The 10,334-nt window shown below is 52.0% G+C and overlaps 4 protein-coding genes across 4 annotated transcripts; all 4 read right to left on the minus strand.

The window, feature by feature from the left end:
• Positions 1 to 2,196: 2,196 nt before the first annotated feature.
• Positions 2,197 to 3,319, minus strand: QC763_0096690 (uncharacterized protein; the record flags this gene model as incomplete). Its single annotated transcript, XM_062906323.1, has 4 exons — positions 2,197 to 2,412; positions 2,477 to 2,873; positions 3,151 to 3,159; positions 3,237 to 3,319. 4 exons carry the CDS (start codon positions 3,317 to 3,319, stop codon positions 2,197 to 2,199), a joined length of 705 nt encoding a protein of 234 aa, XP_062763221.1.
• A 28-nt stretch (positions 3,320 to 3,347) lies between these two features.
• On the minus strand, positions 3,348 to 4,077 carry QC763_606960 (uncharacterized protein; the record flags this gene model as incomplete). Its single annotated transcript, XM_062914539.1, is given in 4 exon segments — positions 3,348 to 3,614; positions 3,682 to 3,701; positions 3,763 to 4,009; positions 4,015 to 4,077. Coding segments are annotated over 4 exon segments (597 nt in total).
• Positions 4,078 to 5,231: 1,154 nt separating this feature from the next.
• On the minus strand, positions 5,232 to 6,941 carry CHT2_2 (Chitinase 2; the record flags this gene model as incomplete). The annotated part of the gene is made up of 3 exons (XM_062914540.1): positions 5,232 to 5,885; positions 5,938 to 6,766; positions 6,830 to 6,941. 3 exons carry the CDS (start codon positions 6,939 to 6,941, stop codon positions 5,453 to 5,455), a joined length of 1,374 nt encoding a protein of 457 aa, XP_062763223.1. The 3' UTR covers positions 5,232 to 5,452.
• A 1,235-nt stretch (positions 6,942 to 8,176) lies between these two features.
• Positions 8,177 to 8,914, minus strand: QC763_0096720 (uncharacterized protein; the record flags this gene model as incomplete). The annotated part of the gene is made up of 1 exon (XM_062906324.1): positions 8,177 to 8,914. The coding sequence occupies one exon, from the start codon at positions 8,912 to 8,914 to the stop codon at positions 8,177 to 8,179; it is 738 nt and encodes a 245-aa protein (XP_062763224.1).
• Between the last annotated feature and the right edge of the window lie 1,420 nt (positions 8,915 to 10,334).

Here is a 10,334-nt window from a genome sequence, read left to right on the forward strand (position 1 = left end):
TCCGGGCAGCGCAACGTTGAGGCGGGTTGAATAGAGTGCGGTACAAATTAAAGGGCAAGCATCAATATAGTCGGAACTCAGCATACAGCATCTGCAGCAGCAATAACGGTGAACAGCACAATTTGTGGCTCACAACGCGTAACGTCGTCCCCGGTAAATGTCGAAATCGGGGCGCACTCGTACCCATTTTCCCGCCCAACGAGAGAGTGGCGCTTAGCCGCAAACATGAGGTAAACATGTCGTGATCGACCTGCGAATATCGTCAGTTGAAATAACCGGATGGTGCGGATTTGTATAGACAGCTGATTGCCTTTCTTAGAATTGTACAGTTCCGCCAACCCGGTCCACCGCATGCGGGCCGAGTACCCAAGCCACAAAGCCCAGAGTTGCGGCTTTCATCAGACAAACATCGACATCAGACACTTCTCAACTTCTTTCTTCCTCAGATTTTTTGATGTCTGATCTCAGCTGATTCAGGGGTATCGGCAGGTGTGGTCTTGGCATGCTCTTTAGCCTCACTAAGTGCCGGTAAGGCGATGACACCGATGCTTGCTGTGTGCTCGGAGCGATCTAGACTGCGATGGGTTTGTGGGGGGATAGTGCAACCACGGAGAAATGAGGTCGACGTAAGCTTCATAAGCTTATCCGGACCTACATGATGAGCACTGGGTGGACGACAAAGTTGCAAAAGGCCTGGGGGAGCGCACCCAACGGAACCAGCAGCTTGCATCATTCTCCACCCAGATCTTGTTGAGTGGGATCGTCAAGGTGCCGTCGAGGTGGTGGATGGTCATACAATCAAGCGTGGTAGAGTCGTAGAAGAACTCGGAGGCTGTTTACCCGCGAGCGCTAGGACAGAAACAGCTCCGTTGGCCAGAGCATCTGCGTATTTCTCCGTGACTGCCAATGTGGTCAATGTAGCCAAACATGGTTGAGCACAACTCTGAGCGGATTGTCACCCGTTGGCGTCGTCATCACCACAACCTCTTCTGATCTAGCTCGAGGGAAACGGAATCTGCCGCTTTGGCGAGACAGGGTTAGCTCAGAGTTTCCCCATGTTTTCGCTTTCTCTCGTCCAAGCAAGCTGTTGAATGCTACGCTGGTGGTGGTGTTTGGCTGTACTCCAGATATCGCTTCACACACGCTTCCAGTTAGCGAGAGGCGGGATCGGGGGTAAAGTCAACGGGGTCTCACCGAGGCTAAAATGGCGAGAATGCGGGGGGTGCAGTCAAAGCGAAGAAAAACGTTTCGGAATGGGGGTGGCTGCCCACATCCCGTCCGGAGGGCGGTTATCATGTCCGAGAAGAGATATGAGCAGGAGCAAAATACGGGTCGAGCGGTGCGGACCCAGATCCGTACAGTGTTGGTTCGAGTTGGGGAACGGAACCCCTGGTTGGGGATAAGTTGGGTGCAATTCTGCGCCAAGTGGGAAAACGCCCTGGTTGCCACTGCCATAGCTGTCCCTCCAATCGAGAGAGCCGAAAGTTCGAGAAGCGGGAGCTGGGAGTGACGAGAGAACACCATGTGGAGGTTGTCAAATCGATGTGCCTGTCGAGCGTCATGTCAGAATTGGAAGAGGGTGTGAAGCAATCTGGCATCTATGCCCGATAACGGCAGGGGTAATGGTTTTCTAAGCTTGGACTTGACCCCTGAAGGCTTGATGGGTGAGAATGAGTTCCTTGCCTTCAAGTTAGCAACCCTAGAGGCTTGCAAGAAAGAGAAACCAGAAGGGTGAGAGATAGACAAGAAAAGCAATGAGGAGAACGGTCCGAGTGGCCCCAGGCGCACGAATTGCGGAGAATAGTGCAGACGATATGAGCAAGTTGGAGCAGTGATGGTGTTACGTCTGAGTCTTGTCCCAAAGATCATGGTTCAAGACTTCGGAGAGGAAGGCACCGGATTGGTTCACGGCACTCAGACACGGTACGTGCTTGCCGTTCTGGTAAGATGATGCCAGGCCGGCTAGAGCTAGCCTGCAGGTGATGCTTTCCTTCCTGGTTTGAAGACAACTGCAAAGAGCTTGCTGGGAATGCTTGCAAAGAGAGCCAGCCAAATTCCCGTGTTGAACACTGTTGACAGAGGTGCAGCTAGTACATTAATTATTAACAAGAAATGTCTTACCTAGGCCAAGTTCCCAGTTCCCACACTCTGTGGATGTTGGCCCCAAGTCTGTCCACACATATCTAGTCCAACCCATTACTCAGCCGCGCGTAGTGACCAAACGCGCTGCCCTCCTTTGAGAAATCGGTTGAGATCCGCGCAGTCGCCGCAGCTACACCTTACAAGACCCTGGCCGGAATAGGCCTCTGCACCACCGGGCTCCTTTCCGACCTGCTTCTCCAGGTATGCTTCCAGGACAGCAAGCGCAAGCTCTTGGTAGCGGGGGAGTAGAGACAGAAACGTTGGCTGCCGCTAGCGTAGATATGAGTTGGCGGACGAAGGGGAGCCAGAGGTAATGGAATTCGGCAGGCAGGACCTGGGCAATGTTGGCGGCAATGATGGGGGAAAAGCGCATGGCTAGGTCGTCCCAGTTGAGTTCGATGCACCGGGCCAGGCACTCGGCCAAGAAGTTGGGTGTGATGTAGGTCTCAGGATTCTGATGTGGTCCGTCCCGAATGGGCCTCATTTGGTAGTACGGATAGCCGTTACTGCGACTCTTTGAAGCATTGCGGAACTCGGCCTCTGCTGTTTCCACGGTCCGGAGCTTGGTGAGTGACATCGTATCGAAAACGGACTTGAGCAGCAGCAGCTTGCAAATCTCCAAGCTCGCAGTCTTATCAAAGACGCCTTCGTTTGCTAGTTCAATGATTCTCATAACAGCAGCCGCAGTAAATGGTGTCAAGGAGGCTTGTTTTTCGATGACTGGGGTCAATCTAAGTATGAAGTCAGCCCGCGTGTCAGACCACGCGTGAAAGAATCATGCCTTGCCTTGTCTTCAAATAGTCAAAATCATGAAATTCCTTGATCATGCTGACAATGGCAGTCCCAGTCGACGCCATGACGTTAGCCCCTAGGCAAGTTTCCAAGGCAGCAGGAACGACTTCATTGGCGGCCCATTGTCCAATCTGAGGATTGTATGAAGCATCGCTCGGCCGACCAAGCACTGTCAACAGTTGCATCCGGACAGCCGCTGGACGAGGCGAGATATACTGGGTGAGACTGGATAGTGTCAGCATTTGAACCGAGCATACTTTGAATAAACGCATACCTATCCTTGAATCTGTGTAAAATCAAACGAGTCCTCGGCTGCAGCCTTCTTGACGAGATCAAACAATGGCGTCCCGAGAATGAACCCGGCCTTGGCCCGGACCCAACCCATGGGCCGGTCAAATAGTTCGTACTCCCGGTTATTGCAGAACAGCCGCCAAGAACTTCAGTGCAGTCTCTTCGTTGAAATCCCGCGTAGCAAACTGCAAGATGTAGCCGTATGGGTCCGGTTTGGCTGCCCATACAAGCTGTGCGAGGGTGCGAACATTTTTCATTGTCGACTCGCGCTCGTCTGGGTTGGAGCACTTCTCAAGGTAGCGTGGCAGAAGACCCTGTGCCTCTTTTTTTTTGGACGTGCCTGTGATCAGGAACTGGTCGACCTCGTCGTTGGGAACAATGACGGCAACCTATCCCAGAGGATTAGTCGGAGGGGCAATCGGAAGACAAGAGGAAAAACAAACCGCCAAGCGATACCAGTGTGACGCGGAGACTCCCTAAGGAAACATGATATATGTCAATTCAGTAGATACAAAGAAGACAAGACATGTGACATACCTCGTTGCCTGTGGACCCTCGAGTAATCTTCCTCCGCGCGTGCGGAATTCTCGAAAAGGTCTTCGTAATCCTGAACCAAGTTCTTGTCCAGGTCACCGTCTTCAATCTCCATGTTCTCGCGCAGCGTGTTTCCATCGGTCGTAGCGAGCTTCTTGATCTTGCACCTCGCGTCTATAATATCAACCAATTCGTGCCAGCCTTCACCGTCACCTCCTTCGTCATCCTCGTCGGTCGACTCGTATCTACCCTAACCTCTTCTACTACGGCGGTCGTATCGGTCGTACTAGCCGCCACCGTCATAGTCGCACCCTCCATGTTGCCATCTTTCAATCACACCAAATAACAAGGTCGCATTGAGACTGTCGGATACATCCTCCAAGCAACGCATTCGGGTGACATCAGCGCCTTTCAGGCTGTGAAGCGAGGTTGGCCTCAGTGTATGTGTGGTCCAACATGTAATACAGACGGTCAGCTTCCTCGTCATCGATGCTCGGGCCCCGGGAATCCAGCCAAGCACGCAGTGCATCTCGAACACCATCCAATCCCGGTGCATTTCATGGCAGCCGATGGGCGGTTGAACTGAGGGGAAATGCCAAGGTTGTACGTCAAGCCCCAGCGGATGCCCGACGTGACAGGCAAGACCTCGTGTGTGCCATCGGAAAACCAGCATGCTATCGACGGTTGGACTTCTGACGTCTTGAACATCTTGGTAACATCCCGTTGCTTCACAACGAGGTCGCCACCTTGGTGCTCAGACGGAAGACAGATGACAAGAGCACCAAACATTCCCGGGATCTTCTCAGTACTGTAACCCCATGTTGGTCATCAAAGAAAGGTCATCAGAGGGTACCATCGGAGACAAACTCAGTGTGAGGCTTGAACATGGCACCCTTCTCGTAGATCAACATCTTGTACAGTTCGGCCCTCACGGGAGCAGTAATTCCCAGCTGCTGAGCGACTAGCTTGCAAGCAGCGCTGATGGTCGACTCCCACTGCGAGTGAAGCTCCAATCGGGCTGCATCCAGCTCCCATGTGTTGCGAACCGAGGTGTCGACAAAGGTCTCGGTGTCTTTGCCATAGGGGGCTTGACGTGCCTTTTCAATCAGTTGTCGGGCACTGTCTTCCCCCAGAGGAAGGGCGACATGGCCAACATCGCGAACTGATATCGGGTAGAGGCTGGACTCGGTCAATTTTGCAAATGCCGCGAAGCTTCCGGCAGCCTTGATTCGATCCAATGCGCCGCAGAGCCCGTTCTTGATCTCGTACAAAGGGGACTCGGACGGCGCAGGCGCGTCCGTGGTGCGATGAAATGATGCCACAAAGACGAGTTGTGGCGCTGTAGGGTTAAAGTGGGCGAACAGTTGAAGGGAATTTTACAAGCGCGAGTTCTCCACACGTGCAAGGTCAAGAACCTGAAGAGCAATCTATATTCTCATGAACGCGTCGACGCGTTCCATGTCGTTTGTGACTCGAAGCAACCATGACGTCGCGGGCAAAAGAACTGCTATATCAGAGAAAGTACAGTCAAAGTACAAAGCAATTAAACCCCAACTCCCTCTCAAATACCCCAGATATCCCAAACCCATTGCCAACATACATCTCAAATCCAACCATGATCGTAATCCATGACAGGAAAATCCTTCACTCCCTCCTCCAGCCCTTCCCGCGATTTGTCTTTGCCATGCGTCACTCAAAGACATTGTGAATACCACACGCTCAACACGACACATTGATATGGAGATTCACAAACCGTCGATCCCAGGTGGTATATCCCACCACATGTTCCCCAGTGAGGCACCGGTGCGCCAGTCGGGGTTGACGAGCCCGATGTAGACTTGACAGACGCCGTCGTAGGCGATGGGACCTCTTCCGTGGAAAATTCAGTTGCTGTCGCGCTGACAACAACAGTAGTTGTAATGGTAACGAATGCCGTTTGGCTGGATAGGAGGCTAGACAGAAGGCTATCTAGTTGGCTGGATGGTAGACTGGTTGGAATCGTTGTTTGGCTGGCCGTTTGCGTGGGCGGCAGACCGGATCCTTGACCAGACGACTGGCCATCACTCCCCAGCGCAGCCTGGATACTGTCCAAGAACCCAGTATTCCCATAAACCTGCGACATATCCCTTTGTAATCCGTTAGCTTTCATTCCCACACTTCCCCATCATTAGAACCTACCACATCATCACCCCCCCAAAACTCTCAAACCCCTTCACATACTCCACCACCCCCTTCAACACCTCCCCATTCACATACCCCCTCCCCGCCGCCTGACTCCCCGGCACCCCCAACAAAACCTTCACCCCCTTATTCTTACTCTCCTCCCTAGCCCACTGATCCCACCTCTCAAAGTTGAACTGGCTCTCACCATTCCCATCACCACCCCCAGAAGCCTTCCAACTATCAACCCCACACCAATTATTATAAAACTGCACCATCACAAAATCAAACCCCACCCCATCCATCAACCCCCCCATCGCCGCATCAGGAAACGGGCACTGCGGCGCACCACTCATGTAAAACTTTTTCTTCCCACCATCCGCATCCATCAACCTCCTCAACTCCCCCACAAAATCAACCATATTCACCGCCACAGCCTCCAAGTCAATATCAAACCCATCCACCACCGCATCCCCAAACGGTCTCTCCACCTTTGACCCCTCCTTCTTCGGTCCAAACATCTCCCATACCGCCCCCGCCATCTGGACCGCCTCGGCAGGGGAGGAAAAACCCCCTTCGGTGTAAGTTGCTCCCCCGATAGACAAGAGTATAGATTTGTTGTGGGCCGTCTGGCAGGTTTGGATGTCTTCTTCGAGCTGAGGGCAGGATAGGAGCTGGCTACCGGAGAAGAGGGTGCAATTGTCGCCCGCGTTGGCAAAGTTGATTGTCGTGGAGGGGGTCTTGATCGTGTAGAGGAAGGCGAGGGGGATGATGTTGATGGGGGTGTTGGCGCAGTAGTAGGAGAGGCGTTGCTGGCCGCCCGAGGTGAGGGAGATGGAGTTTTGGCCTGGGATTCAGATGATTAGGAGAGAAAAGTTCGGGATGGAGGGGAGTTGGGAGAGGAACATACCCCAGTAGACCGCGATGTTGTTTGAGGCGGTGGGGTCGAAGCCCGCGAGGACTTTGCTGGAGAGAGAAAAGATGATGCCGCAGAGGGCGAGGAGATTGCGAGATCGAAGCATTTTGGTGAACAACAAGTCGAAGGTTGCGGGAATTGAAAGGTTTGAAGGTCGTGGTTGGCGCTTGTCGAGGTGAACCGTGAATTGTAAATCGCTTGCCGAGGTGCCCTTTATCTTCGAAAAACTCGACAACTGCCAAAGTACCTCGAGAATTGAACTGGTTCAGGCTGCCTGCTCACTGAGTCGCTCCTTCCATGTGTGTGGTGTTCTTACCTGACGCGATAGTCTGACATCGATACTCACCTCATCCCTGCACCTCATCTCATGTCCTTCCTCTCGCAGGCAGTAACTTGAAAACTAAAAGGGAAAAACGTCAAGGAATTTCACCCGATCTTTCATCTCAAAGTATGGTAACTCCAACAACATGGCCACTGGGTCAAATCTGCTACGTTACACCCTGGCAGTAAACACAGTCCAAACGATTGAGCTGTTCACATCTCACAGATTACACATCTCATGTAGGATCGTCTTTTAACCTCAGCCGTGATCAATATCTGTGGCATATGAAGGGATTTGGTGTATCCGTGATCGGAGGATATTGGATCGAAGCCGCCTCCTGATGGCCGGTGGAACATGATAACAACGCAACATTTCATGTTCACAAGAGAGCCGCTGAAATGTTGAAATGAGCGGGGTATGAAAGGAATCGGGAGATAGTGATCGTTGCATTTCGGGATCCGAGGCTACCTTGGGTATCTTGCGGTCAGATGCCTGTTCACATGCTCTGTGTTTGGTAGTTTGAGAAGAGCCGCTTGTCTCCTGCAACGTAGGATTTCGGACCTGTGAAAGCCTTCAAAATCACTGTTCCCGAGTCAACCGTGATCGCTGGAAGTACCTTCGTAGGGCAAGCATGTACTCTGGTTTGGATATTGGTACCCAATTCTAAAGAGGCTCCATCTGCCCATAGCCCTGGACGATCTCTGAGAAGAGCGATCGGAACCGATGATCAACATTACTGGTAAATCTCAACATTAAACAACAAAAAGCAAAATGAAATTCGGCAGTTTGGAGTACTCCAGACCTCCCACATGACAGCCCCGGTATGTCCACACCAACATTGATACAAGTCCAAAAAAGACCACCCGTTGCTTGCCATAAGTACCCGAATTCCTGGTTCCACCGAAAAGAGTGGACTCGATCTGTACCCATACGCAACATATTGATGAATAGCCTTGCACAAAGCTTGTTCCGTGGAGTTATTGACTTTCCCCCCTGTTCTTGAAACTAGGCTTGATGCATCACAGAATAACAACCTTGGAGCCCACCTCTCGAGCAAGCTTCAAGCAGCAGCCAAGGCAAGCTTCCTTTCGCAGAATAACAAACGACTGGGTTTCAGAGCTCAAATCCGTCGGTACAAGCGGCTCAGACAGGGCAAAGAATCTCATCTCGTCATTCCCGTCCACAGCAACGACATTGACGACGTTGAGTCCACGTGCACGTCTGTGCTTACGACGACGGCCTCGCTGACGGCCACCTTCAAGTTCGGTTCCCTGCCCATGATCACCTGTCGTTTCAGCAATTTCGCTGTCTATGAGCGGACTTATGAAGCGGGCGGCCGGGTCCGGTTCAGTCAGTTTGGTATCAGGCGGGTGCTCGCATCGGTTGAGAATCAAGGCGTTTGCTAGATTTTGCAGTATTCTTCCGGGATCTCTTGTGACCAAAAGATGTCCGTTCTCTCTCCGTAGGCCTAGCGATATTTCTAACAGGAGTGGTGAAAGTGCGACATCCCAGTGTATTCGATAGTCCGAATAGTAGTCGACATGCCTGGTAACTCCTTCCTCAGCGACGCCAGCCGTCGGATTGAGTTTGAGCCATTTGTTGAACGCCAGACTGGATAGCCCCAAGTTGCAAGCGTCATATGAGGTCTTCTTGAACCAAATAGTGCCCGGAAACCAAGAAAGAGCCAGATATCCATTACTACTGTACTTGTTCATCTCATAGATCGTATGCCATACTGTCTGGCCGCGGGAACTCATCATGAGCCAAGATCGGAAAGGATACACCTTCTGTTGCCCAGTCAGGCTTAAATCGTGCTGTAGCAATCCCCAATAGTGAGTATTTTGAGTCTTTGCACTTCGCAAAACCGAAAAGACACCATGGGAAAGGTCACCCGAATCGAGTGTCCCTTCAAAGCTAAATGGGATGGTTTGAGATAAAGCGTGACCATGATCGACAAGAAGAGAGTCCGGAGTGTTGTACAGCGAAAGAGCAAGGATGTTCGCGACCCAAATTGCTAGCTTTCGAAGGAACTCTTTAGATTGGAAAGTAACGTTCTGAATGTGGACGCGCACCCGGGGAAGGTCGGTAATAAGGTTTCGAGGGTCGAGACTGCGAAGATCGGGCGGAGCAGTCGCTAAACAGAAGAGCACATGCCATTCCAACTGTTCTTTCGCCAGGGAGTGGTGAGAGTGTCTGGTCACGAACCTTGTCGGTTTGGTAGCTGGGATGTTTCAAGTTGGATGTTGGGTAGTTAAGAGGGTTATCCCAGAATTCAAGCTTCTGTAAAACTTGCCGAAGAGCATATGATATGGCCTCCTCCATTGCTTGCTTGGCGTGACCATGATTCAGCCCAAGTTCGTTGAGTAGTAGGTCCCCATAGGTACTCAACCTGACCATTCCAAATATCGGAGGCGAGGAACCGGGCCCCGTCACCAGTTCTGACAAAAGCCCCTATTGAAGAATGGGTAATCACCTTAAATGTCGAAATAACCCTAGCGTGACCCTTCTGGATTATGTTGGTTGAGGACTATTGAGCCGGGTTGATCTAGCCCGACCGTACCATCGGCATGAGCAATGCTGGGAGGGATACCCAAGCACCACTTGGTAAAGGCGGCTGTCCATGCAGCGAATGATATAGAAGTTTCTATGACGATGCGAATGACCTCAGTCTCCCCTATACGGCTGATCTGTCGCAATGCATCGACCAAAGCCAATATGCCTTCCTGGGGAGCACACAGGCTTCGGTGAGTCTCGGCCTGCGTTAGGAGTCGGTTCCATCCAACAACCTCTGTCGCAAAACTAGCCTTATGACAGTGCGGCTCGATGCTCTTCACTAAATCAATCACTTGCTTCTCAGTCGGCAGGAGCGTTTTATCAGCAGCCGACTCCTCCAACATCGCGTGCACAGCAAGACCGCTGTTGAAAGTATCCATCACCGAAACAAGACTGCAGATTAGACCCAAGAAATTCAATCCAGCGAGACTGCGGTCAAAATAGGCCACTGTCGTTTGCCGCAAATCCAACCGTGACCCGGAGGAGGCTCAACACAGCTGGCGGAGGGGCGGGCACCACGCCGTGTTCCATCTTTCGACGCGTCTCGATGCTCATTGCGATTGTGTTTCCGAAGCGCTCACAGGCCAAAATGGCAAGGGGTTGAATGTTATCCGATGTTTCTGC

This window comes from Podospora pseudopauciseta, chromosome 6, assembly GCF_035222475.1.
Source record: "Podospora pseudopauciseta strain CBS 411.78 chromosome 6, whole genome shotgun sequence".
NCBI lineage: Eukaryota > Fungi > Ascomycota > Sordariomycetes > Sordariales > Podosporaceae > Podospora > Podospora pseudopauciseta.